This window comes from Apodemus sylvaticus, chromosome 5, assembly GCF_947179515.1.
Source record: "Apodemus sylvaticus chromosome 5, mApoSyl1.1, whole genome shotgun sequence".
In the NCBI taxonomy this organism is placed as follows: Eukaryota; Metazoa; Chordata; class Mammalia; order Rodentia; family Muridae; genus Apodemus; species Apodemus sylvaticus.
The window spans coordinates 140,025,048-140,051,714 of record NC_067476.1 but is presented as its reverse complement, the minus strand read 5'-3'; the positions used below and the strand labels follow the sequence as shown (position 1 = coordinate 140,051,714).

The window sequence follows — 26,667 nt, the reverse complement described above, 5'->3', positions numbered from 1 at the left end:
TCCAGCCCTGTAAGTCTTGCTAAGCCTTTCACATTTCTATTCCCAGTATTGGCAGGGTGCCTAGTAGAGAGGACAATGCTAATCAGATGGGCTGACCTGAGCAATCAGAAATGCTGACGGAGGACCTCAGGATTAAAGGCACGGTTCGTATGCACCCTCCCCGCCCTGCACTGCCCTATGTGAGGCCTAACTTAGAGATGCTTTAATGGGCCAATCTCTTCACATTGCAAGCATCTGCTGCCTCTGTGTTCCTTTTTTTCCTTTTCACTAAGTCAGGAGCCAAGGTCTGGACTGAGGATGGGACAATGAACAGGCTCTAAGAGTCTGTGATTTTTTTGAGACAGGGTCTCTCTGTGTAGTCCTGGATGGCCTGAACTTGGAAGATCTGCCTGCCTTTGCATCCCAAGTGTTGGGATTAAAGACTTGTGCCATTGTGGAGTAACCAAATGAATGAACGCTAATGGGCACTAGCTGAACAAGAAATATCAGTAAAATGAGACTGAGATGAAGCCACACATCCCTGCTCATTTCTTGGCACTCCTCTTGGACTTGGCTTTTGGGTGACAGGATAGGGAAGAACGCATGGTGTGAACTAATGGAAATAAATGGGTCTTAAGACCGGCGATGTGGCTGAAGCAAGCTTTGGAGATGAGCCTGAGCGTGCAGAAGTAATTTCCAGACTGTAAACTGAGGGGGTGGAGACCACAGGTTGAGAGTTTAGGGGTTCATGTGGCAAGTGGAGACAGCGGGACGTGCAGAACCGAGTACGAAGTTTGTTCCCTTCGCTAGACCCGCCACCCATCAAGTGGGCGGTGAAGGGGGCGGGGTCCGTTGCCCACGCCTCCTGCAGGGCACAGAGAGAGGCAGAGGGGAGAAGGCGGCCGGCACCGCCCGGACAAAGCCTGCGCGCGCCCCGTCCCGGGATTGGCTACTCCGCCTCTGGTCCCACCCTCCATCTCTTGCCCCGCATGCCGCAACCAATGTACGCCACCGGAGCCGCCTTCGTCACAGACTCTCTGGCCAATGGAGGAGGCGCTCGGCGGCGCGTGGCTCTTTCGCGGCAAAAAGGATTTGGCGCGTAAAAGTGGCCCGGACTTTGCAGGCAGCGGCGGCCGGGGCGGAGCGGGATCGAGCCCTCGCCGCGGCCTGCCGTCATGGGCTCGCGCCGCCGCCGCCGCCTGCCTCCCGGGCCACGCGGGCCTTGAGCGCCATGGCCGTAGCCCCCGCGGGCGGCCAGCACGCGCCGGCGCTGGAGGCCCTGCTCGGGGCGGGCGCGCTGCGGCTGCTCGACTCCTCGCAGATCGTCATCATCTCTACCGCGCCCGATGTCGGCGCCCCTCAGCTCCCCGCCGGCCCCGCCGCGCCGCCCACTGGCCCTCGCGATCCTGACGTGCTGCTCTTCGCCACGCCGCAGGCGCCCCGACCCGCGCCTAGTGCACCGCGCCCGGCTCTCGGCCGCCCGCCGGTACGGACCCTAGGCGCGGGCGGGGGAGGGGCGGACTGCAGCGCTGGGCGGCGCGGAGCCTGGGCTGGGCCTCGGGGCTCCGCCCCGGGGCGCGCGTTGACTGACTGCCCTGCCTGTCTGTTTGCTGAGCTTTGCTCTGGGCCTCAGCGTCCTCACCAGAGCGTCGGATTCATTAATGATAATGTCTCACGTGTATTCAGCTGGTGCTTGCTTAGTGCACGACCAGGCTTTGGCACGAAATTCTCAACTCTGTTGTGAGTTGGGTGTTGTCACGTGCCCATCTGCCAGAGGGAGGAACTGAGGCCCAGAGACAGGGAAGTGCTCCACGCAGCTGCAGATGGCGGGGCTGGTATTTGAACTGATGTCTGCTGGCTTGCTGCACAACCTATGGCTGGTGCACACAGTTGCTTGTTGGAGGTGAAAGAGGGTGACTGTTGGAGACTATCTTCGGGAGACCTTCCTTAGTGGCTCTGCCAGGTGCAGGCCTGGCCTTCCAGGCCTCTGGGGATAGGTCTGATGATTGGGAGGCCTTCTCTGCAGGGGCGGGGTGCTGAGCCAGCTGCTGCAACCCTTCCTTTGCCTGTCCTTCCATCTGCCACCCTTCCAGCCCCTGGTTGCCATGGAACTTTATTAATCAGGCGGACAGACCCCTGAGCCTCTGGAAGACTGGGTGGGCTGGGCCCCTGAGACGGGGCCTCCAGTTCCTGGAGCGAGAAGGCGTGGGAGGGAGATCCCTGGATAAAGTCTTTTTTCCTATTCGTAAGCAGCAAGTAGCTCAGGACCACTTTAGGCTGGAGGCCGAGTGAAGGTAGCCGAGTACCGGGAGAGTGGAGGTTGGATTTAAGCAGGGGCCAGCCCAGCGAGTGGGCCACCAACTTTATTGTAGGGGTGGAGCGGACGGGAGGGGTTCTCAGCAGGGGGCTCGGAGCAAGTGGGAGGGGCAAGGCTGTTCAACTCCTGTTGGGGGTGTGGGTGGCAGCTGGTCCCTGAGGCATCTTAGAGAGGGCCCATAGCCCCCTTGGCGCAGTGCCCAGTGCTGCCTTCCTTCCGGAATCACCAAGATGCTAATAATAAGAACAATAGCAACCACCATTGTTTTGAGGATGTTTTTGTGTGCCCTGCTCAGTGCTAAGCACTTTACCCACTTAACCCGGTGGGCAGCCTTACTTTTTCATCCTCAGAGTTGAGGAGCCTGAAGCCCACAAATGATGTTACTTCTTAGTCATTCGGCTAGGGTGCGGTCTTCCTGGTTGTTAGAGGCCTTTCCTCCCAGTGAGGAGGCCGGCCAGTGTTTGGTGGGTCCACTGCCTCCCTCCCATGCACTCCAGGGGCCTGCACCTGTAGGTAGGAGCTCGGGCCCTGGGCAGGTATTCTACATTTAACCAAACGTTGCATTCACTAAAGTCTTTGAGTTAGTGAGTCCCCATTATGTGCTAGGTGCAGAGGAAGTTAAGGATCCCCTCCCCCCATGGTACTTAAGGACCAGCAAACATTTTCCTTAGAAGAGGTTGACACCATCCCGGAGCCAAAGGCCAGGAATGCAAATCTGGATTTTGGCCTCTACTGACTTTGCGCTGGAATTTTTTTGGGGGGGTGACAGTCCTTGAAATAAGCGCCAGGTTTGGCTTCCACCCAGTGAGCACTTGCTGGGCGTTTCCTGTGCACTGTGCAATTCAGACATTCCTCCTTGCCCTACCTCTACCTTGTCATGGCTCTGTGTGTGTGTGTGTCCCCATCCTGGGGGGGGGGGGCTTGGCTAGGGAGAAGCAGAGATGAGAGGACCGACAAACACGTTCAAGGCCAGCCTTGGCTACGTAGTGAAACCTTACTTAACATAAGCTGGGCTGGAGAGGTGGTTCAGCCATTGAAAGCACCTGCTGCTCGGTTATGACAGCTTGGGTTCGGATCACAGTCCCAACACTGAGGTCACAGGTGACTAACTCCAGTTTCGAGGGGTTTAATATTGTCTTCTCTTGTCCTTGAGTACCCATGTTTACATACATTCATACAGACACAAATTTCTTTTTAAAAAGAAAATAATTTAGAAAGTAAATTAGTTAAATAAAATAAAAATGAAATATCAACAACCTATTTTGGTTAACTGATATATCTTCTAATCCAAGCAAGCAAGAATGAGGAGTCTTGAGTTCAAAGCCAGCCTGCACTATAAAGACCTTGTTTCAAAACAGTAACAGCAAAAATCTGAGGTTTTCGGTTATGATGTAGTACTTGTTTACTGTAGAACGTATGTGGTACCATACATTAAGTCCGTGAAAGACGGGCTTAGAGTAGAAAGCCAGCTCTTCTACAGGGCCCTTGTTTTAGGAGTGACACTTATTATATAAATCCCTGGCTGGTTGAGCACTTAATGCTGCTGGGAATTGAACCCAGAATTGAATGTATACTGACTAAGAACTCTGACAGTCAGAGCTTTTGTTTATAATAGTTCTAAAAGGTGCTGTGAGCCATGTGTGATGGCACCTTTAAAACTCCAGTACTTAAGAACTAGAGGTATAAAGATCCGGAGTTCAGGATTTTCCCAAGCCTGATCCGTGTTCAAACAGTACATCATTCACATAGCCCAGAGGAGGTGACAGTCCGTCCTGGCTCTCCCACAGGAGCGCTCCTGTTTCTGAAACACTCTGTTAGAAGCTGAACTGGGGAACAGCTCCTGAGAGTGTAGTCCAGGAAGGAACCATATATGTATTAGCCTGTCACAGTGGTTTCCTTGTGTGTCTGTGAGAGCATTCTGTACTGGCCTGGGCCTGCCTCGGTCTTTTACTGAGACTACACGCTGTTCAGGGGCTACATAAAGCTTTTGTGCCCTTCCTGTGGATGGGTGTTTGAGTCACTCAGCTATCAATATCTTCACCTGTGGTTTTTAGGATCTCAGTGCTAGAGTTGTCTAAAGACGAGGGACAGAAGCAAGCATCAGTTTGAGCCCTTACTTTAGAGCATGCCTTTGGGGCTAGGCAAGGGTGTCCCTGGACAGGCTGTGTCAGCCCATTGGGGTGCATTTACTTGGATTTCTCCCTGGCTACAGGTCTTCCAAGGTGGAGACTGCCATAGGTCCTGCAGTCAGACAAGAGTTTGCTGAGGAAATGTCTGGGATTTAGTTACCGCCCTGCTCTGGCACAGTCGGCCGAGGCAGTGTCTGCCTGCTTGTGATTGGCTTATGCTCTCATGCTGTCCTCTTCCTCAGCGTGAGGGTGGGGACATCTGCTCAGCACATGGTTACTGACACTGAGGTTTGTGGCAGACAGGGATGCAGAGGTTTCTTGGTCCAGTGTCCAATGACACTTTCTAGGTAGAGGTGGTAGGCAGGGAGAACAGACACATCTGCAAGTAGTTTGTAATGGATGGAGGAAAAGGCCAGGTTCGAGGCAGTATAGAGAGAGGTAACTGCTCTCTAAAGCGATCACAATTGTTAAGGGTCCTGCAGGAGGCAGCTCCAGGTGTGAAGAGGGGGCATAGGGCAGCCTTAGAGCAGAGACTGGGCGAAGCTCCTCTCCATAGTTCATATGAGGAGTGAGTGCACTGAAAGGCATTACTGAAGCAGTGATCTAGAGAGGCCAGTGTGGGGACAGCTGTGCTGTCCAGTGGGAGGGTGATAATGGCTGTGGGTAGAATTCTTGGCAAAAGAATGTGACAGGTGGTGGGCCAGGTTGAGAAAGACCCGAGGCTGGTGAAAGGACTTCAAGTCTGGTCCAGTTAGTGTGTTTTGAGCTATCCCTGGCACTCCAGGGTCCTTCCCATCACTGAAATTAGAATGTTCATGTTAGAGGGCATGAAAATTAGCTCTGGGTCTATCTCAGACAGTCCTGGGTAGGAACTGTGGCTCTGCCACGTCTCTGTGGTCTTGTCCATAGGTTGTGAAGTGGAGCTGTTGTGGTGTTGCCGGTCCAAAGAGCAGAGTACATTGAGCACAGCAAGTGGTGAGCTCTAGTTGCTGCCATGGTTATAGATACATAAACAAGTTAAAAACTGGAGGCGTGAGTTACCTGTACCCTCCCTTGGTGGCTTAAAGCACTTGTGTAGCCTCTATGGGTCGGGACTAGAGGGGGATTTAGCTTCTAGCCTGAGATGGAATCCTGGCTGCCCCGGAAAGCTCCCTGGCTGTAACTGCACATGGGCCTACAGTTGCAGGGCTTGCTTCCAAGCTCGCTGTGCCCCTCCTACCTGGAGGAGTGCTCAGCTCTGTCAGGGGCTCATCTTCCGGTCTGCTTGAGAGTATGCACAAAGCTTTCTCCCACCCCCTGCCACCTCAGAACTGACACCATCACTCCCAGCTTGCATTTAGTCCTGGTGGCGTGTGCCTGTAAACCCAGTACTTGAGAGGTAGAGGCAGGAAGATAAGAAATTCCAGGTCGTCCTTGGCTACATAGTAAGTTTGAGGCCACCCTAGGCTAACTAGACCTTGTATTTGTAGGAGCTAAGGAGACTAATTGGTAGATTGTGTGGTAGTGTTCACAAGGCCTTTATTTTAACCTCTAGCATTGCAGTGATGATTTGTTCTTTGCTGATGTATTTAAAAACCACCAGCAGCCCTTGGGAGGTAATGTTGGACCTAAATTTTGAACCTGGCCCTGTTCTTGACTGATTTGTGTGGTAGGATGATAACCTCATGCTGTGTCCCTCAGGATCTGTCTCTGCTCGCACACCTCAGCATCCTAACAGAGACCTAAGACTGGAGTTGGGTACCAAGCCCTTAGTTAAGTCTTCTGTGGTTTCAGTCCTGGTTATTGGGTATCGTCCTGTGTTTCTGCTACAGGTGAAACGGAGGCTGGATCTGGAAACTGACCATCAGTACCTGGCTGGTAGCAGCGGGCCATTCCGGGGCAGAGGCCGCCACCCAGGGAAAGGTACCCATTGACTCCAGTTTCTCAGGCCCATACTGGGGGAGGGGTGTGGACACAGTTGTATACTTTGGGTCCCTAGCAGGGGCTGGAATGACCACCTAACAGGACTTCCTCAGGTTTTGGAGGCGGGGAGTTGCCCAGCTACAAGAGGAATGCTTTGGTTGGCAGACAACAGCCACAGAGCCTTTCTGCTTGACCTAGCCGGAAGGAGCCATTTGCCTCCCGCCACATCTTGCCACTCTGCATTGCTAGGGAGACAGGCCTGTTGGGGGCAGGCTGAGTGTCTGAGGAACCCTGCCTAGCCTAACCCCTGCCCCCCAGGTGTGAAATCTCCAGGGGAGAAGTCACGCTATGAGACCTCACTAAATCTGACCACCAAACGCTTCTTGGAGCTGCTGAGCCACTCGGCTGATGGGGTTGTTGACCTGAACTGGGCAGCTGAGGTGCTGAAGGTACAGAAACGGCGCATCTATGACATCACCAATGTCCTGGAGGGCATCCAGCTCATTGCCAAGAAGTCCAAGAATCATATCCAGTGGCTGTAAGTACTCATCAGGCAGGTGGGCAGGTAACAGCCAGACCAAGCCAAATTGCTTGCAGTGGCTTCCTGCATTCCCAGTAGCTGGGAAACCAGGGTCCGAGAGAGTTACTTTCCTTGGGGTGGTAGAAGGGGAGGAGCTTACAGGTCTTGCAGATCCAGTTTCCTATAGCTGTACAAGCTTTCGCACACACACACACACACACACACACACACACACACACACACACACACACACACACTAGTGCCTTGCTGAAGGTTTCCTGTTCCCCCTCCCCTTGTTGCCCGTCCTTAGACTGCTGTGTTACCTTCATTGCCGTCTGCCGTCACTAAGATCGGCCTCACACATTTATGGTTTTGTTTCTACTTCTCCCTGTACCTTCTGCCTCCCCCAGCATCCAGCATCCTGCTGCCTTCTGGCATATCTGCCTTGGTTTTTTGAGATGATTCTTCATCCTGCATTGTGTTTTCTTTGACTTGATAGTGTGTCTCAGAAACGTTTGTATATACATCTAGCTCAGCTGTGTCCTTCCGTGGCATGTGTTGTCTCCTTACCTGGCTCCTTGCTGGGTGTTTGTTGACTGATCAGGAATGTTACTGAGCCCGTGCCAGTCTTACTTAAAGCCTAGCTGGGGAGCAGAGCCACAGGAAAAAGAACTTGCTAACTTCTCACAGAATAGTGATGGCAACAGATCGTCTTGAGGGTTAGGGCTGATGGGTAAGTTGTGTGTGTGTGTGTGGGGGGGGGCTCAAGGGCTGCTAATTCTTCACTGGCTTCCCACAGAGGCAGCCACACCATGGTGGGGATCGGTAAGCGGCTAGAAGGCCTGACCCAGGACCTGCAGCAACTGCAGGAGAGTGAGCAGCAGCTGGATCACCTGATGCACATCTGTACCACACAGCTGCAGCTGCTTTCTGAGGACTCAGATAGCCAGCGATATCCTTGGATTGGCCAGGGTGCATTGAAGGGCAGGCTTGGCCGGTGGTGGCACCACACTACTGTGACTAGAGGTTACCTAGGGCTCAGGTTATAAAAGATTCTGGTTTTGGAAACAAGACCTGACTCTGCATTTACTTACCATGTGACACCAAACAAGTTACTTAGATTTTATGGGCCTCAGTTTCATCTGTAAAAGAGAGGACAGTAATATCCATTTCCAAAATTGTACATATTAAAAAAAAAAATAGCCAGGTGGTGGTGGCATACACCTTTAATCCCAGCACTTGGGAGGTAGAGGCAGGCAGATCTCTGAATTTGAGGACAGCTGGTTTACAGAGCCAGTTCCAGGGCTACATACAAATGCTGTCTCAAAAACAGGAAAAAGGAAAAAAGAAAAGAAAAAGGATAGACAAATGATTTGATAAGTAGAAGTGCTTTTGACCATCATGACCATCTGAGTTTGAGTCCCCAGTGGAAGGAGGAGACTAATGCCTGTAAGCTGTCCTCTGACCGGCACATGCTAGTCACACACATACACACCCCCTGTGGCATGTGTGTGTATATACAGTCACACAAGATTAAGTTTTAATATAAGTAATATATTTTAGGGGGACTGGTGAGATGGCTCAGTGGTTAAGAGCTCTGACTGCTCTTCCAAAGGTCCTGAGTTCAATTCCCAGCAACCACATGGTGGCTCACAACCATCCATAATGAGATCTGACTCCCTCTTCTGGATTGTCTGAAGACAGCTACAGTATACTTACATATAATAAAATAAATAAATCTTAAAAAAAAAAATATATATATATATATATATATGTATGTAAGTATGTTAGAAGAAGCCAATGACTAGAGAGATGGCTCAGCAATTAAAAGCATTTATCACACTTACAGAGGACCCAAAGTTCAATTCCTTGCATCTACATGGTGGCTCACAGCTATCTGTAGTTTTACTTCTAGTGCATCTGATGCCCTCTTCTGACCTCCAAAAGCACTAAGTACTTGTGTGGTGCACATACATGTGGGGAAACGCTCATATATAGAAAAGACCAGGCTGAGTACTGGGGGTACAAGCCTTTAAAATCCAAACTCTTGGGAAGCAGAGGCATGTGGCTCTCTGAACTCAAGGCTGGTCTGATCTACATACTTCTAGGCTAGCAAGAACTATACAAGGAAAACCTGTCTCAACCAAACAAAGAAGAAAAGCCCAGTATGATGGTATATAATTCCAGGGCCAGATATGAGCAGAAATTGTAACATTAAAGGCCAATTGATGTTATATAGTGAGACTCCCAAAGTAAAATAATCATAGGCCACTGGATTACACACTGAGACCCTGTTACCAAAGAGAAGACCTTGTACCAGTAATGACAAACCTTTCCTTGGTCATGAATTTAGTTCCTGATTGTAGCTTCAAAGTTAAGACTTTTTGGTTTTTGGTATTTTTTGAGACAGGGTTTCTCTTGTGTAGCCCTGGCTGTCCTGGGACTCACTTTGTAGACCAGGCTGGCCTCGCACTCAGAAATCCGCTGCCTCTGCCTCCCAAGTGCTGGGATTAAAGGTGTGCACCAGCATTGTCCGGCTAAAGTTAAGACTTTTTAATTCACAAAAAGAAACTTCATTAGAAAATGTGTCTTTTAGTGAATATCATTAATTAACAGTAAGATTGTCAAAATTAATTTCCATTTCCCAGTCTGGAGACCTGTTGAGCATTTGATGTGGAATTATTACAGGCTGCTGTGAGTTTGGAATTGGATGGGTAGATAGTCTGTCTCACTGTTGAGGAAGCTGACATTTGGGAATGAGATTCTGAGTACCTACTATGTGCCAGGCTGTGGGAATAGGGTGTCAAAACAGGAGTGACTAGGGACGTATAGGCTGAGTCAGCGGCACCTCAAAGATCAAGTGGTCCTTGACTCCCCCAACCCTGGCCTATGTGACCTGCCAGGACCTTCGTAGCATCGCAGATCCCGCAGAACAGATGGTCATAGTGATCAAGGCCCCTCCTGAGACCCAACTACAAGCTGTGGATTCTTCAGAGGTGAGACTAAAGACCCTAAGTCTTACCAAGACAGAGTGGGCTGGGCTGGTGGTCACCTAAGCCTCACCTATCCTGCCTGCTTCCTCCACCCAGACATTTCAGATCTCCCTTAAGAGCAAACAAGGCCCCATCGATGTTTTCCTGTGCCCTGAGGAGAGTGCAGAGGGGATTAGCCCTGGGAGGACCTCATGCCCGGAGACATCCTCTGGGGAGGACAGGACTGCTGACTCTGGCCCTGCAGGGCTTCTACCGTCTCCTCCTTCTACATCCCCAACCTTGGATCCCAGCCAGTCCCTGTTAGGTCTGGAGCAAGGTAGGTAGGCCAGGCTTTGTTCTGTCTGGCAGACGCTGTGGCAGCCCCTTCTGCTGGGCCGTCCCTAACCTGTAATGCCTCCTTTTTCCAGAAGCAGTATTGCCACGAATGGGCAACCTGAGGGCCCCCATGGAAGAAGACCGATTGTCACCGCTGGTGGCTGCTGACTCACTCCTGGAGCATGTTAAAGAAGACTTCTCTGGGCTCCTCCCTGGGGAATTCATCAGCATTTCCCCACCCCATGAGGCCCTTGACTATCACTTTGGTCTCGAGGAGGGTGAGGGCATTAGAGATCTCTTTGACTGTGACTTTGGGGACCTGACCCCTCTGGATTTCTGACAGAAGCCTAGAAGCCTAGGGACTCGGCGTCTGGAGATGCCCACCTTGTCTGCAGCTTTGGAGCCTCCTGCCCTGGGCCATCCTTCCTGCCTCAATGGAATAGCACGATTCATACCCTCTTCTCCGTCCAGTAGCTTCTAGCTCTGGGGTTAGGTTGCTGCCACATTGAGCAGACCCAAAGGAGAAGGTGTTGTACAGTATGTGTGCATGCACCCCATACTGCGCACTGTGTACCTGGGGTGTGTGTGTGTGTGTGTGTGTGTGTGTGTCTGCCGGGGAATGAAGGTGAACACATCTGTATGTGTGCTGCAGATACATCCTGGTGTGTCCGCATGTGTGCATGAGTCCATGTGTGCGCATTGGGGTGGGGGTGGGGCTCTAACTGCACTTTTAGTGTCCTTGCTGCAGGGGCCCTGTGAGGCCCAGGGTGGCTGCCTGCTTCCAGAATCCTGTGTGTCAGCCAGGCTGGGTGGTGCAGCTTGGCTGGCTGGTTTGCAGGGCAGCAAGAGCACTGCTTAAAAGTTTTCCGATCGAAGCTTTAATGGAGCGTTTATTTATTTATCGAGGCCTCTGGCAAACCTGGGGATAAGCAAAGGGTAGGGGGATATGGAGCTGATACCCCAAGTCCCTGTTCCCTGAAGCAAGGGCAGGGTCCCCTGGCCAAAAGTTACTGAGGCCCAAGCAGTTTATTTATTGGGAGAGGGAGACAGACTGACAGCCGTGGATGGGCTGGAGAAACAGTCCCTTTTTAGAAGGTTGTACCAGCCCCCCGGCCGCCTGCATCCATGAGGGTCTGAGATGGGGCGGGTGCATGAGGTCCTTGGCTGAAGGTGGCCAGGAGAGGTGGGTATGGGTCCCTCCTGTGGTTGGAGTGCTCTTCCACTGTCCTCCCCACCTGCCAGTCTGCACTTTGATTTGTTTCCTGACAGTTCTGTTCCCTCCTGCTTTGATTTTAATAAATATTTTGATGGTGTTAGGGCTGGTTTGGGACTCTCCGCCAGTGTGAGGCTAGCGTTGGAGGGAATGTTTATTCCTGTTCCTATCTGACTTAATTTCCTTTCAGTTTGTAACCCCTTGAGAAGAGGAAAACCGCCCCAATGATGGGTAGGAAGTTATGCCTGTTACCTAAGTACAGAAAAGGGAGTGTCAGAGTCAGCTTGCTGTGCCCCTTCCGGTCATTTCTGAGCATTAGTAAAGATGCAACACACAGTGAACTGTATCTGTGTCATATGCTTTCTTGTGTGTGTGTGCCTATATTGCAGCTTGTGTTCCCTCCAGGGCTTTGTAAGTGAGACGACCAGGGAGTTTCCTGAAAGAGGTGCTGGGGCAGAGATCTGGGAGAAGGAAGTGTTTTCATGGCTTGTGTTAAGCCATAGGTGGAAGTCCTCTGAAGTGACCATCTATAATCTTAAACTCTGTGTTCACTTCTCCTTTACAATCTGGGGGTGGGGGTGGGGCGCCTATTGTTATCCTCTTTTGTCAGGAACGGGCACAGATGGCCAGATGTAAAAGGCTTGTGGGTCTGATTTATTAGGGCTCCTGCCCTTAGAGCTTTGCCTGCCCACACCCGACTGGGTGGAGTGCCCGTTCCTGTGGAACTGGAAGATGATGTTGCCAGTGACTTCTGGGGTGACTCCTTACCCAACTCATTTTGGAAGGCTCTTCCAGGCGGGGAAACCGAGGCTAGGTGGGGGCGGGGCCGTGCTTGAGCCAATGGGCGCGCGCCCCGCCCTCAGCCAGCCTGGGCGGCCTGGTAACCGCAACCCGCAGCCTCGCAAGCCTCTGAGCCATGGCGTGCGCCGGGCTGCTCACTGTGTGCCTGCTCGGGCCACCTGCGCCCCAGCCGCCGCGACACTCTGCGCCTGCCGCGGGACACGCGCTTTTCCAGGACGTGAGTGGGGCACGGTGGGCGGGCATCGGGCTCCCTAGGTCTCAGTCCTTCGTGTCCCTGTCTCTCCCTCCACATCTGTTGGTCCTGCTTCGGTCCCTCTCCTGGACTATCAGTGACCCTGCTGTTCTGATCTTCCTGCCTTTGTGTTCCTTGTGCTGTCTGTGCCGCTCCATGTCTCTCCTTGTTTCTCAGCAGTACTGCCCCTCACCCCAAATATGCTCAGTGGGGCTAGGGGCTGTCAACACTCAGTCGCAGCAGCTTGCTCCTTGGCAGCCCCTGCTGGGCTGATAGGACAGGGGGGCCCAGACCTAGAAGGAGCTCTGTCCTGCCCCCAGAAGCCTCGGGCCTGATCAAGGCTGGCAGAGTCTTACAGTTGGTAAGGGACTCCTCTCATGGGCAGCAGGTGACCTGGAGCCCCCTTTTGTAGCTGTAGCACATCCTAGCCTGTTTCAGATTGCTGTGCGATCTTCCTGTGCTACCTAGCTGGAGGCAAAGCGCTATAAGTGCCGGAGCCCTAGCTCTGAGCACCCCTCTTCCCTCTTTTACTGTGTGCTCAGCAGGTCCTAGCTCTCTCCTGCCCCTGCTCTAGCCGTCCCTGCCAGTGTGATAGGCTGTGGTGCCCCCTCCCCAATGCCCTAGTGACTCAGCACCTTGACCATGGTCCTTCAGGCCCGAGGAGGCATGTTCCAGGTCAGGAGGCACACAGAGATGTGAATGGAGTGTCTTCACTCCAAGCTTCGCTCTCCTGCCCCATTCCCACTGTAAGTACCCCAGCCAGGCCACGTTGACCTGCTGTGTGGTCCCAGCCTAGTAGCAGCCCTTCTCTGAGTCAGCCCAAGGGTTAGATTGGTTAAGCTTAGTCCAGTGACCCTGAGGGAGTTGGGTGGAAGAGTTTAGAATTCAGGACCCTGGGCTGTATGGGTTCTGTTTGAGCTTGTCTGCTCCATCATTGCCTCTATAAATAAAATCTGCTGACCCTTGCCACGCTCCTTGCTCCTTACACAAATGTGTACACAGATGCCCACAGTCTTCATGATGAGTTGGCCTTGTAAGGGGTCCCAGCCCTGAAAGGGTTAAACTCTAAGCTGCTCCGTCACATACTACTGGAAAACCAGAGGAGCCTGCCAGCCTTCTTAAGCAGGCACAAGGGAAAGAGCCTGCTCAGTGAGGGTAGATGGGGAATAGTGTGGACTTGGGAGAACATCCAGAAAAGTCGGGGCGGAGTGGGGGGTTTCAGATCTGATATGGCTTCCAAGGCTTCTCAGGGTGAATTTTGGCCCATCTGTCCAAGCTTCCTCAAGCTGGGAACTTGCCAAAGGCTGCTACATCAGAGCGAGCTGGGGCTGGACTCCAGCTGTGGGAGGGGAAGGGATGGAGAGTTGGCCAGGAGCACCCACCCGCCGGGCAGCCAGCCCTGCAGCAGGAGGGAGTCGGCATTAGGGCTTGCTGTGCCATCTTCCTGTGCTGCCTTGCTGGAGACTCCTGCAGGACTGCCCTGAGCAGGGGGAAGGCAGTGTAGGGGGCTGGCTGGCAAGCTAGAGTGGGGGGAGTCCTACCTCCCTGGCTCCCCTCACAGTGCTCACTTGTTTCCCTCTGTCCCCTAGGTTTTCCGAAGAGCAGACAAGAATGGTGAGTAGTTTCTTCCCTTTGGGTCCCACAGTGTGTGTGTGTGTGTGTGTGTAAGAGTCAGGGACTTGGAGGTATGGGGGGGGGGGCAAGGCTGTAGAGCTAGGGACTTGGAGATGCAGCTTGAAGTCTTGAGAGCCCAGAATGGGAGATCAAGCAAGGAACACTTCCTGGAGTTTGTACAGAATGGGTATGTGGGAAGTGCGGTTTGATCTGAGGCTGGAGGTGGGGGCTTGTATTGACAGCACTCTGGCTCAGTGGTGGGTGTACAAGATCTCGTGATGGCCTTACACCACCTTTCTAGGTGGGAATTCTTCATTCCATTTCATGGGCAAAGGAGTAGAAGTTCAGAGGAGCGAGTCAGCTGTGGGCCTGGACTCCGGACTTGTGTGGTCCATCACCCTGGGCGCCTGTATGACGGGTGGGGACTCGTCACTCATTTGGCCTTCACGCTTCCTCTCCCTGGACCTGCAGACTCTTGTTTCAGCCTCTTTGTTCCTAGTCCTTGCCCTTTCATGGGTCTCTTCAAATTGGTGGGGATCATTGATTTAACATACAGACTCTCATGCTGGGGGATAGTGGCACATACCTTTAATCCCAGCAGTTAAGGAGACAGAGGCAGGTAGATCTCTGAGTTAGAGGACAGCCTGGTCTATAGAGCAAGTTCCAGACAGCCAGAGCGACAAAGAGAAACCCTGTCTTGGGAAAAAAAATGAAACCCACATTTTCCCCCAAAAGATACCTGCTCTTAATACCTTCTGCTGCAGAGGCTCAGACCCTCCCATTCTTGCTTATCATGTAGACAGCAAATCCCTTTGCCTTTAGTCATCTTGCCCTTCTGTTTTCCACCTCTGCTTCCATGCCCCTCTGAGGGGAGCTCATGCTGGGCCCGGCCAGTCTGCGGCTTTGTAGAGTCTGGCTGGTGGGCAGGCTTCACAAGCTTCTCTGGGACTTCCTGGGAAGGTTCTGGGCCAGAACATGGAGGTGGTCTGCTCTGGGACAAGGCTAGTTTATGGGGCCAGGGACTGTGCCCTTCAGTCCTAAGCTATGCTCTGCTGGGTCCCGGGCTTTTCTTTCATTTCCATTTGGTAGACATTAAGTCCCTACCAAATGTATCCTGTACAAGGTGGGCCCTGTTTTCAGCATATACTTTTTGGGGAACTCTTGTCCTTTTGTTCAAAACAGTCAGGGCCCCCACTGAGGTCAGAATGCTAGGCTACCTGGCTGAGGGATTGTGAATGTTGCTGGCCTCTGGGGAGCTTGGATAGGAGGGATAGGATGCAGCTAGGACGGACTCAAGGATCGCAACACCATGCACGCACGCCCTGTCTCTCCCCAGACGATGGTAAGCTCTCCTTTGAAGAATTCCAGAATTACTTTGCTGATGGGGTTCTCAGCTCTGCGGAGCTGCGGGAACTGTTCAGCGGCATCGATGAACATCTCCCTGAGTGAGTACAACAGAAGGGCTGGCTTGCTGTGGCAGGGCTAGGCCAGCTCATCCTGACCCACCGTGTCCCCTGCGGCCGGGTTCTCACTGGAGGACAGGGGGTGGGGAAAGACGACAGGGCCCAGTGCCAGCTTTGTCAACCCACCCACACCTTGTCCAGCTCCAGTCTTGTTGCTACACTGATTCCAGCTGGGACCCCAGAATAACCAGACCTGAGTCACCAACCATGCTCAGCCCTGCTATTCCCAAGCAGGGGATGTTTGAGGACAGCTGGGTTCTGCCTGCCTCTGCCGTGGCTGCAGATGCAGGCGTCTACTCTCCTGCCTCCCACATGTCTACATGTCCACATGTGGTTCAAGTGTATGCTCCTTTCCCGCTTCTTTACTTGGGGACACGCCATGAACACGTACACTGCCCTCACCCTCTCCTTTCCCTTCCCTTCATCTTAGTGTAAATCCTAGACTAGGTCAGCATTCAAGGCTTCAAGGACTTGGACTGGCCCCCTGAAGGGCCTGTGACCCCTCCCCCAGCAGACATGCCATGTGGAGGCTGAGTAGAACTGGTGAGGACACTGGCATCTGGTCTGGTTCCCCAGGCCCAGGTGCTAAGAGTCTGAAAGATGTTTTCTCTTTCCTTCACAGCAATTTAGAAACAGAGAAACTGTGTGGTGAGTAGGCCTGCTGGCTCTTGTGTCCCAGCCCCTGGGTGGGTGGGTGTGGTGAGGGATGCTTTATGGGACTGGCCTCTAGGGGTGGGCAGCTGAAGAGTCCCAGGCTGGGGAGATGGTTTAGGCTGGAGCCCTGGGCCTCTTCCGCCTACAGACTACTTCTCCACACACCTGGGTGTCTACCGGCCTGTGCTAGCTGCGCTGGAGTCTCTGAACAGAGCAGTGCTCACTGCCATGGATGCTACAAAGCTGGTAAGTGCAGGGAAGGGCTGTCAGGGAGCCTGGAGTGACATGGCGCAGTGAAGTGGTGAAGGTTTGTCCTGCCGGGGCTCTGGGATGTGGGCTGGGAGGCTGGCTCAGGTTCTGGCACTCCCACTTAATGACTGTGCCGTTTTCTCTTAGCCAGGGGTGGTGATGAACAACTGAGTGGGTTAGGTGGTTCACGCCTGTAATCTCAGCATTCAGGAGGCAAGGCAGGAAGATTTGCTGTCAGTGTCAGGCCAGTCTGCCTAGAGTGAGACCCTGTTGGAGGAGGAGGACGCAGACATCTTATGTTTTGTTCTTTGCTCTGTTCCCTGTGCCCCAAACAATGCCAGCAATATAGTAGGTTTTTGTTGGCCTGTCAAACCAGTTAATTGCTAATCAGTTAACTGTAATTGCTGGAGGCTGTCAAATCAGTACCCAGTAGGCACAGGCTGGGACATAGATGACTTCAGACGTCCACAGGTACATGGAGCCTATGTGGCCTGGCCTAACCTCAGGACATGTGAGGCGGTAGGTGTATATATGCCTAGTTTGTTGGCCTGTGCTATAACCTGTGTAGACCAATGTTGACAGACCCTGAAAGTGACCAAAAACAAAACAAAAACAAAAGCAACCCTCCTTTTATGTGTTAAGAACCATCTTTGCCAAGAACAGGTGTGGTAGCTTATACTGTTTTTCCTCTGTGTATTTCTGGATGTTCTGGAACTTGCCCTGCAGACCAGGCTGGCCTCAAACACAGAACCTTTGCCTCCCGAGTGCTGGGATTAATTTCCATGCTACCACTACCTGGAAGTAGCTTACACTTTTAACCTTAGCACTTGGAAGAGGCAGGAGAGCTTGAGACTGAAACCAGCCTGGGCAAGATGCCAAGATCCTGTTTCAAAACACAGCAAAAGATCCCCTCTTAGGGGTGACAGGCCTGGGGTTACTGACCGTACTGTTTCTGGTACTGAGGCTAGAACCCAGGGCCTTACACCTGCTAGGTACTGCACTACACTCTGCCCTCTGACCCCATTTTCTACAGAAAAAGGAAAAATGAGACCTTCAGGGGTCATTTGAGCACACGGCTAGGGGCAGGACTTCTAGTTCCCTCATGTAAGAGTTTTTTTCAAGTATTGTTCTTTAAGTTTGGCCCTGCTGAACTGGCATTCTCTAAACTGGTTTGGGTATTCAAACTGAAAGCAAAATGAAGGTCAGGGTTAGCTCAGAAAGGGAAAAGAGCGGCCCATTCCCATATGATAACCCTGCCAGCTGTGAACACTTGAATCTTTATCTGGTTCTCCATGCTAGGACAGAGATGCAACCTCTGTTCCTGAAGCACCCCCTGGTGGCACCATCCATTCTCGGTCAACATAAAACTCAGTCGAACACTTCTCGCACCAGGAAAGGGCCGTATTCCTGGTACATGGCCCGAGTCATCCAGCGGCACTGAAAGGAGTTCAAGGAGGCCATCATGGAACCTCCAGTCCACACAGCTGTGCCCCGTCCAGGATGAGCCACCAAACAGGGCTTCAGGGCCGGGTACCCATGCCTCCGGCACTGTGCCTCTAGCTCCAGGTTCATGCGCTCCACAAAGCCAGGGAAAAGGGTGGAACCACCAGCTAGCACCACCGTTTTGGCCAACCGTGTCCGCAGTGTTGTGGGTATCTTCTGCAGTGCCTGGAAGGCCAACGTGGGCAGTCCTGGCTCAGGGTGGCCTAGGAGACTTGGCTGGAAGATGGGTTCGGGGCAGCGGAATCGCTCGCTGCCGAGGCGCACGTAGCAGCCATTGCCCAGGCAAAAACAGGCCCTCTGGTGGCGGGCAGGGTCACAGATATCACCCTGGAAATCTAGCGACACATAGCAGCAGCGCTTCTTGAGCTGTGTAACGGTTTTGCGGGGCAGGGCCTGCAGCTGAAGATCTGGGCACGCTGCCACCAGTAGATCTCGAAAGTAGCGCGACAAGGTGCTGCCTGCCACATTCAGACGGAAGGTGGCCTTGTGCCATGAGTGACCCGCGTAGACGGGTGTGGCGTGGCACACGCCCGCGCCCGCCTCCACAGCTACCCCACTGAAAGCTCCGATGGAGCAGAGTGCCAGCAGCGCTGTGCTGGCCATGTGGCACGCAGGCACAGTCAGGGCCTCGAACAGTAGCTCAGCCACCTTCTCTCGGCCCTCGGGTGGTGCTGACGGCGAGTCGCTCACCAGCACAGGCCACTGCTCGGGGTGGACCTGCAGGCCTCCCACCATTAGGCGCTCCCACAGTCCCTCCAGTGCGTCCCAATCCACCACTACTCCATGTTTGATAGGGTGCGCACGGGCCACGCCTCCTGCCAGCTCGCAGCCCGGTGCTCCTGGCAGCACAGGTCGGTCCCAACTGGGCATCAGACTCGAGCTCTTCAGCACAATGCGCGGCTTGATTTCCCCAGCGAAGCCTGCCTTGGTGAAGCCCGAGCCTTGGTCCACTACCACAGCAACGTGGTCCAATGAAGGCAGCCTGCGGGCACGGCGAGTCCGCTGCACCGACGCCACCTTCAGGGCTCAGTGTGCCCCGAAGCCCTATGGGCCTTCTGGGCGGATAACCGGCCCTCCCAGTTCTCAGCTCCGCCTCTGGCTGTGAGGCTCCGCCTCTGGCTATGAGGCTCCGCCTCTTAAGAGTAGCAGTTCCTTTTTGTGGCACTACCTCAAAGTGTCACTGTTAGTTAATCAAGACTTGATTCCTCCTTAGGATCCCAGGGTCCTAGCCTTCCTAGGCAGCTCTCTTGGCACGTCACCTAGCTTGGCTAGAGTTACCGGGCTGTAGAGGTGGGAAGGAATCGTTGAAGGAACTTAGATTGGGCTCATTATGACCTCAGTCTTGCAGGCACCCCACCCCCACCCCTTGCGTGGGCTGATGGCAGCAGCCATTTGGGAGCCCATGTTAAGGGCCTGTCTGGCCAATACAGTGCTTAATTTGTGCTCCCAACTGTTTGGAGTATTTATGTGCTCTGGCTAGATGTGCAGCACTTTACACTCGGTTCTAAAGAGAAACTACACATCTACAGGTACTTTCCTTGTGTGACAGTCGCGCAGGGTCTGACCTGACCACTTCAGTTCTGAAGTTCACATTGCAACCCTAAGCAAGTCCAAATCTCTTTCGAGGTGTTTTTAACTCTTAAAGGTAGAAATGAGCCCTGCCTCCTGGATAGACCATTTTGGTTGCAAATAGAAGATTCAGATGTACTTAAGCTAAAATAAGGATCTTATTACTATACAGGATCCTGGATAGTTTCTGAATCACAGGGGCAAAATACGTCTTAGGAACAGGATCTGACCATACGGTTGTAACTGGGAAGGTCTCAAAGTTGCTAATTACAGCTGTGGGGAGATGACAGAGCCAGCTTGAGTCAAGCATGCTTGTGCTGATGACATTTGACAGAGCAGTTATCTCTCAAGTAGGGAGACACATGCTGTGCGTGGGTCATACATTTTCCAGCACAATTCCAGTGTGGATAATAACAAAAGTGCATCCTTAATTCCATAGCTTATGGTGTTAGTGAGCTGAGACATTCTGCCATCTCTAGCCCCAGGGGAAGCATTCTCAGTGTGTAGAAAAAGACACAAGAATTTTTGTTTTCTGAAGCAATCTGGCACTGAATTCAAGAGACTCCTACCCCATCCTCTTGAATGCTGGTATTGTCAGTCAGAAGTGGTGGCTTTAGGGTCTGCAGTGGCTTCTGCCCAGATCATGTTACTCTCTCAGGAGTTAGAGTGACATTGGAGGCCATTGGTATTATGTCAGTACGGAGGGGCAGAGGGCAAGCACTGAAGGCAGAGAGGATCGGGAGCCGGTGTGCATACATTAATTTTAGCCTTGGCCTTTGGAGGGGTAGCTAAGAGACTGGGAATTATGAGCAGGGGAAACTAATTTGCCATACACAGATTAGTGGTTTGGAAGTCACTTTTGGCTATATATGGTAGAGGATGGAACTGGTACCTCTGGAGGAAAGTGCTTTGACTAAGGGACCCTAAAATTTGGGGGACCTGAGTGCTTGGGAACTGCCAGGCAGTACGGTGAGAGGCTAGGGCTTCAAGCCCCTTTTCCTAAGTATGTGTGGCAGAAGCTGAATTGGAGGTTCCGGCTCCACTATGGCTGACCAGCCTACTTGTTCTTCCCCGAATGATGTTTGTTAGCCTGAAACCCTCTGCCTAAGAGGGATTTTTGAACGTTGGGGACTCTTGGAGACCTCAAGCCTTTGCCTGAAACAAGTTCTTCCTAGCGTTGCCAAGTGGTTTGCATAAGTCCATCTTGAGTCTATGGATTTGGCATGAGCTGACCTGTGTGCCACAAAAAATAAGTTAAAGGCAGCCCTAGCTCCAGGTCATGGTGGTGGCTGTGCTAAGTACGGTTTACTCATACTTAGGCTGTTTTGACCCTGGGACCGACGGCAGGGATAGAAGTGGCAGACGCCGGGGTTGCCATGTGCTCTTTATTGAGCAGAGTCCTGGCGCTAGGGGTCGTGCCAGACACTCAGGGCCGCGGGCGAGGGCAGCGGCGCCTCTTGCGCGGCTGCTCCTCGCGGGGGTCGCCTTCGCCGCAGGCCTCGCGTTGGGTCAGCAGGTGCGCATACAACGGCTGCCAGCACTGCGGGGCCTTGGCCCCGCCCCCCGGCCTGCCTGCCACTCGACGCCCCTCCTCCTGCAGCCGCGCGTCCAGCTGCAGCAGCAGCACCAGGATCCTTTTCATCTCCCGCGCGCGCGCACCTTCGCGCCTGTCCACGCCGTCGCCTGCCCCACGTAGCATAGGCGCCACCGCTGGGAAGCACGTCGGGGTGCCGAGCGGGTCCTCAGTTGGCCGCACAAATGGGCCCACCGCTGCCTCGGCCAGCTGCTGCCGCTTGTCCAGTGGGAAAAGCAGCACGATCTTGGTCTGGGGGTGGGCCGATGTGAAGGGAAGAAACACGCCTTTGCGGGGCCTGAGGCTTCTTCCGTACTGACCCAACCTCCCGAGCCCCACTGTGCCCCTCACCCTGTGACCCCACCTCCCCACAGGAACCCATTAACCACTAAGCCGAATCACTGCATACTTTCCCAGCCTTGATGCGGGGGTTCTCACCCACCCGGGCAGGGTCAGGAGCTTCTCGCCATTGAAAGAAAGGGAAAGTGGCGTGTTGTGAAGCTGTGGGCTGGAGAGAGGGAATAAAGGATATTTCAGGTCTGTGGTCACTATACTTGATCCCTGGTTGAGAGAGCACCCCTCCCCCGTCCCCAGCCATTGCTTCTAGAATCCCTATACTACCTATATGGGCTCCAGGGATCCTGTTGTCCCTCACTAAAGGCATAGACTCCATCACCCAGCCTCTCCATACTCACACTTGGCTTCTTCCGCTTGAGGTGGCTGAAGAACTGCTTGTGACGGGCCTTGTCCATGTCAGGTGGCCTGTCCTTGCTGGCCTGATTGGGTGCTTTGGTCCTCTTGTGGGAACTGCTGTTTCCCATGATAGGACTGGTCACTAGAGGCCACTGCCCATGCTGCCTCGGCCCTGCCCTCTAGCCAGGGGCCCCAGCTTGACCCCGCCCCATCAGGGAAACTGTATTGTGAGCTCACAAGTGACCTCACCACACCCAAACTCTGCTCCTCACCGTCTGTGACTTCTGGTCTTAGCTTCCCAGCTGCAAAACAGGGCTGGTGCTTTAACGAACCAATTCTTATAAGGTGCCTGATGGTAAGTAGAGGGGGATTTCTATCTCTTTGATTTCTATCCTGGCCTACCACTAATTAGGTGCTTAACTTTGGCTAAGATTCAACTTCTCAAGGCCCCAGGTACAAAGTGGAGTCAATTATGGTTACTAAAAATTGTGAGGATGGTTAAACAAGAGTCTTGGGATGAGTCTGGTATGACAAAGTTGGTTCTGCCAACCAGGTTTGGTTGCAAACAGCAGAAAATCGATTTCTCCAAAGGGAAATTACTAAAAAGATGTCATGGAAACAGAACCCACAAACTCAGAGCATGACTCAGGCACTACTCCATCGGTTTGTTACAAGCCTGGTCCGGAACCTACCATCTTAGTTGAGCCAAGGCAGATCATACATAAAAAATGAAACCCACTGTCAGTGTTGCCATGCATCCTAGATCTCTGTGGCTCCTCAGGACTCCCATTTTAGGTTTGGGTGTGCGCTGGTGGTGGTGGTGGGGGGGTGAGGGCTTCTAAGGACATCCTTGACTGTCCATGCATGTAGCTGGGCAGATCACCATATTCTACAATAGTGGTGACATTTTCAGGTTGAAAACCCAGACTGCAAGCACTAGGCTTAGTTCTATGAAGGAAATAATTGAGGGGAACCTCTGTGCAGCATTGTGGGAGAAACTGAGGCACAAGGTGAAAGCAGCTGAGAAGTGTGAATATTCCATGATGGATGGCACAAGGTCTGATGTGTGGTCAGGATACCTGTCTCTGCTCCCCTTCCAGGAACTGAGGGGAGGCTGGTAGTGTGAGCTCTACTCAGGGAAGTTACGAGGGTTTGTGTTTGTTCAGTGACCTGGATGTCTTGTATATATAGCTTCCCACAAAATGCATGCAATAAGTGTTAAATGGATCGTTGAATGGAATAATGAAAGAACAAACAAATGTAGGCCAGTAAGGGGTCATATCACACATTGTTTTGTCCCATGTGTGAGATTGGCCTTAATGCCCTGAACCCTCACCCTGTCTGGGGAGGCCCAGAGGCCTCACTAGCTGTTGCAAAAGCAAGCATGAGCTTTTACTTCGAAGAGGAATTGAGATCCAGGAAAACCCAGTGTGCCAGGAAGGTATGATCCCTGAGAGTCAGTCTCCTATCTGCGAGGATAAACAAAGCCCATCTGGACTGGGAAAAGGGACCTTAGAAGCTGGGCAGAGGGGTTCCCACCTTTAATTCATGTTAGCATTTGGGAGGCACATGAAGAAGATCACCATTCAAGGCAAGCCTGGGCTGGAAACAGAAAGTGGGTAGTAACTAGCCTGCATGGTCTGTCCATCCACTTTCACTGTTGCTCTCATGAGCAAGATAAGCTCCCTCTTACGACAACACCCTCTGCCCTGCCCTTAGGAGTATGAACAGGCCTCCAAGGTGGACCAGTTTGTCACACGGTTCCTGCTGCGGGAGACTGTGAATCAGCTCCAAGCCCTACAGACCTCCCTCGAGGGAGCATCAGACACCCTGGAGGCCCAGGCCCGTGGTCAGCGGTATGTAAAGGAGCCGCTGGGCTGTGGGCTTGTGGGTGCCTGTTCCCACAGTCCAAACGCCTCAGTATCCTGTTCCAGCCAGTCTTCTGGAGGTCACATTCTTGGGAGGGAGGCATGAGCTGCTGAGAAGGGATCAGTGGTTTAGGGGCTGGGCTTCGAAGACCCAGGAGACCTGTCTTGCCCCATCTGAACCCAGTCCTGTGCTGGAATCCCAGTCCTTGACCCTATGGGCCTGGGGACACTGGGCTAACCTTCTACTTTCTAGGTTGGATGAAGAAAAGATCAAAGAACAGAGTAGGTCCTGTGGCAGCCGGAGGGCAGGACGCAGAGCCCTTAGGAGCATCAGTTGGTCACCATCCTGGTCTCCTAGATCCTCTGATACAGGTGTGCCTGTGGCAGGGTAGGATCTGGCTGCATAGGGCCAGGAAAGACGTGGCATCTCCTATTCTCTCAGGGCTCTGCTCTGCCAATATTGTCAGTTCACCCTGAGCGGCCTCCCTTCAGGGGCCCCTGGCTGATGTCCTCCTGGTCCCTCTGCCAGGGAGGAGTTCAGAGGCTGAGCTGCAGTGGCGGCTGCAGGTCAACCGCCTCCAGGAGCTCATAGACCAACTTGAGTGCAAGGTAAGAGGCTGGGTGGCCAGCGCCCCTCAGAGGACTTGTCCTACCTGCCCAAGCCAATGCATACTAGAGGCTCAATCTATATTTTGTCTCTTGTAGGTACCCCGGCTGGAACCCATGCATGAAGAGGACTTTACCAAGGGTCTTGACTCGGTGAGCTTGGGAAGGAGTACTCAAAATTTGTCTTCCCAGATCTGGTAGGCAAGTGCTAGGTTTTGGTTCTTGCTCTATGACTACCTTAGGTTTTCTGTTCTCTCGTCCATATCTATCAAAGTCAGGGTTAAGGTAGTAATGGAAGGAAGCTAGAAAGCATAGTGGGAGGTGGTCTAGTAGAGGGTCAGTCAGTGGCTTGGAGGATGGAGTCAGATGCTGGGAAGCCTTGTTGGCTGTGGGGACTTGATCCCACAAGGGGCGGATCTGGACCACATTAGAAAGACGGGATTATACCCTGAGCTTGGCTTTACCCCGACTATCTGCTATCTTGCCAGCACATCCTTGTGGCGCAGAGGCAAGTACAGGTGGCAGAGGATGCCCTGCAGGATTTTCATCGTGCTCTGTGCTGCTACATGAACTTCACAGGGGCCCAAAGCCATTGTCTGCAGTGAGTCTCTGGAGGGCCAGTGGGTGGGTGAGTGGGTGGGAGCACAGAGGAATGGTGGGAAGGGCTCCCAGGAGACCCTTGGCAGGTAGGCAAGGGGTAGTCACAGCTGTGGTCCAGCCTGGCTACCTCTTTGGCTCTGCAGTGTATCTGCCCAGAAGATGCTAGACAATGCTGCTTTCACCCTGTATGAGTTCTGGCGGGACGAAGCCTCCTGGAGACGGTGAGTAGTGGGTGGGCTAAGATCTGAGGGTGTCGGACCAGACTCAAGTCCTCCTCTCCTATTCACTGGCTGTGTGACTTCAGATAACTAACCTACCACATCTGGGTCCCAGATCAGATGATGTGTAAGGAGTAAATGCAAATTAGTATTGAGTGCATGCCTGTTATATCAACCCAGAAGGCAGAGGCTCAGACTACAAGGCCAATCCTCAGCAAATTCAGCAAAGTTCTGTCTCAAAAAACGAAAGCAAAACCAAAACCCAAGAAAACAAATGAGCAAACAAACAAAAACCAAAATAACAAAACAAAACAATAATACAAGTTGGCCATGGCTGCACTAGCTTATGATGCTAGCACTTGAGCCAGAGGCAGGAGGATCAATGATTCAAGGCTAGCCTGAGCTACATCTTACAACAAGACTCTGCCTAACACAAACCCTCCAAATGTACAGACATGCAGTCGGCCCTCGAGTGCACACTGCTGTCAGCATGCCCCCTGTGCTAGGTGCCTTCGTTTAGTCCTGGCAGTAGCCTGGTGATGGAGGTACCTTGTTCCCAGTTTTCTGGAGGGGGAGACTGAGGCTAGAAGCAGTGATGAGGGCTGGTGCCTTGAGCAAGAGCGGGACTAGTGTGAATGACCTACAGCACCGATTTTAGAGCAAACGACTCAGCTTCTGTCTGTTCCATGGCCTGCCAGGCACCAGCAGTCACCCTGCAGCAAGGCCTTCCAGCGCACCCTCATCGATCACCTGCAGGCGCCGGACAAGCTCACCACTGTGTTCTTCCCAGGTGCGTGTACCACTGTGCTCCTAACAGCTCTGGGGCCCAGGAGGGGAGTCCCCCCATATCTCCTGACTCCCCAACCTCTCATCCACAGCCTCCTGGTGGATTATGAATAATAACTGAGTTGGCTCTGCTTAAGCTGTGACTGCAGCCCTGCCTACCGCTCTGGAGCACTCTGCACTGGTCGGCTCTACACTTTAATCAAGGAACCTGCCTGTTCCCAGGCTAAAGGCCTGGTCACCTGTTAGAGGGTCTCTCAGACCAGGGATCAGGAGCTAGGCCTTTTACTTGCTTTATTTATTTTACTGTTTGTAGCTTCTAAACACCTGGGCTTCTGCCTGGTTCAGGAACTTCAGATTCTGGACCCCCTTTCCTCTAAGTTGCTGTGTGACCCAGGCAGATCCCTTACCTCTCTGGCTGCCTAGGGGAGTCCTGCTTTCTACTTGCTGCTTTGGGGTTAAGTTTTTGTTCTTCCTCAACAGTGGCAGAACCAGGGCTGATGCTCAGGGACCCCCACCCACAAACCCTGGAACCTTGACCCTTGAGGCTAGGCCAACTTAGTCTATTGTATAGAGACCTGGGTGTCTAATACCCTGGGGTCAGCTCTAAAATTTCTAGCATCAGTGGTTGTACCAGAGACCTCTAGAAGATCCTGGGTTGATTTGCATGTCATTTGCATATCATTTGCATGCTCTCACCCCACCTATTCTCAGGGCACTATGGGAAGCCCCAAGATGACCTTGCAGAGTAGCAATAATTTGGGCCTAGAGTTGCCTGCTGCCCCCCCAGAGATCTCTGAACCCCAGTCTGGGAATTGGCACACAGAGGCAATAAAGTTGGTAGTCACCTGTGGTGGTTTCTCTCTCTCTCTC

At 52.8% G+C, this 26,667-nt stretch overlaps 4 protein-coding genes across 6 annotated transcripts; 2 read left to right on the top strand and 2 right to left on the bottom strand.

Moving 5' to 3' along the window:
- Window positions 1-1,068: 1,068 nt before the first annotated feature.
- On the top strand, window positions 1,069-11,471 carry E2f1 (E2F transcription factor 1). The gene is made up of 7 exons (XM_052184005.1): window positions 1,069-1,465; window positions 6,237-6,327; window positions 6,646-6,865; window positions 7,647-7,799; window positions 9,729-9,843; window positions 9,937-10,156; window positions 10,248-11,471. The coding sequence occupies exons 1-7, from the start codon at window positions 1,211-1,213 to the stop codon at window positions 10,493-10,495; spliced, it is 1,302 nt and encodes a 433-aa protein (XP_052039965.1). The 5' UTR covers window positions 1,069-1,210; the 3' UTR covers window positions 10,496-11,471.
- Window positions 11,472-11,792: 321 nt separating this feature from the next.
- Window positions 11,793-26,643, top strand: Necab3 (N-terminal EF-hand calcium binding protein 3). Of its 3 annotated transcripts, XM_052184002.1 has the most exons (14): window positions 11,793-12,386; window positions 13,056-13,147; window positions 13,991-14,015; window positions 15,352-15,460; window positions 16,101-16,126; window positions 16,281-16,378; window positions 23,439-23,575; window positions 23,841-23,959; window positions 24,117-24,196; window positions 24,293-24,346; window positions 24,682-24,794; window positions 24,937-25,014; window positions 25,710-25,801; window positions 25,890-26,643. In XM_052184002.1, the coding sequence occupies exons 1-14, from the start codon at window positions 12,101-12,103 to the stop codon at window positions 25,916-25,918; spliced, it is 1,338 nt and encodes a 445-aa protein (XP_052039962.1). In that variant the 5' UTR covers window positions 11,793-12,100; the 3' UTR covers window positions 25,919-26,643. The 3 variants fall into 3 exon arrangements, with proteins under 3 accessions (XP_052039962.1, XP_052039963.1, XP_052039964.1); XM_052184003.1 differs by lacking the exon at window positions 13,056-13,147; XM_052184004.1 differs by lacking the exon at window positions 13,056-13,147 and having other exon boundaries at window positions 23,841-23,967; window positions 24,080-24,196.
- Actl10 (actin like 10) lies at window positions 17,410-18,947 on the bottom strand. The gene has a single exon (XM_052184006.1). It carries the CDS (start codon window positions 18,752-18,754, stop codon window positions 17,750-17,752), a length of 1,005 nt encoding a protein of 334 aa, XP_052039966.1. The 5' UTR covers window positions 18,755-18,947; the 3' UTR covers window positions 17,410-17,749.
- On the bottom strand, window positions 20,833-22,072 carry C5H20orf144 (chromosome 5 C20orf144 homolog). The gene is made up of 3 exons (XM_052184007.1): window positions 21,722-22,072; window positions 21,436-21,534; window positions 20,833-21,278 (listed from the first exon to the last, which is right to left on the bottom strand). The coding sequence occupies exons 1-3, from the start codon at window positions 21,845-21,847 to the stop codon at window positions 20,880-20,882; spliced, it is 624 nt and encodes a 207-aa protein (XP_052039967.1). The 5' UTR covers window positions 21,848-22,072; the 3' UTR covers window positions 20,833-20,879.
- Window positions 26,644-26,667: the final 24 nt, after the last annotated feature.

Coding starts and splice junctions, on each gene's coding strand:
- Necab3 (XM_052184002.1), top strand. CDS start 12,101: ATGATGTTGCCAGTGACTTCTGGGGTGACTCCTTACCCAACTCATTTT. Junction 24,197..24,292: donor TAGACCAACTTGAGTGCAAG/GTAAGAGGCTGG, acceptor TGTCTCTTGTAG/GTACCCCGGCTGGAACCCAT. Junction 25,015..25,709: donor GACGAAGCCTCCTGGAGACG/GTGAGTAGTGGG, acceptor ATGGCCTGCCAG/GCACCAGCAGTCACCCTGCA.
- Actl10 (XM_052184006.1), bottom strand. CDS start 18,754: ATGCCCAGTTGGGACCGACCTGTGCTGCCAGGAGCACCGGGCTGCGAG.
- E2f1 (XM_052184005.1), top strand. CDS start 1,211: ATGGCCGTAGCCCCCGCGGGCGGCCAGCACGCGCCGGCGCTGGAGGCC. Junction 6,866..7,646: donor AAGAATCATATCCAGTGGCT/GTAAGTACTCAT, acceptor GGCTTCCCACAG/AGGCAGCCACACCATGGTGG. Junction 9,844..9,936: donor AAGCTGTGGATTCTTCAGAG/GTGAGACTAAAG, acceptor TCCTCCACCCAG/ACATTTCAGATCTCCCTTAA.
- C5H20orf144 (XM_052184007.1), bottom strand. CDS start 21,847: ATGGGAAACAGCAGTTCCCACAAGAGGACCAAAGCACCCAATCAGGCC. Junction 21,535..21,721: donor TCAAGCGGAAGAAGCCAAGT/GTGAGTATGGAG, acceptor CCCTCTCTCCAG/CCCACAGCTTCACAACACGC. Junction 21,279..21,435: donor CCCGCATCAAGGCTGGGAAA/GTATGCAGTGAT, acceptor GCCCACCCCCAG/ACCAAGATCGTGCTGCTTTT.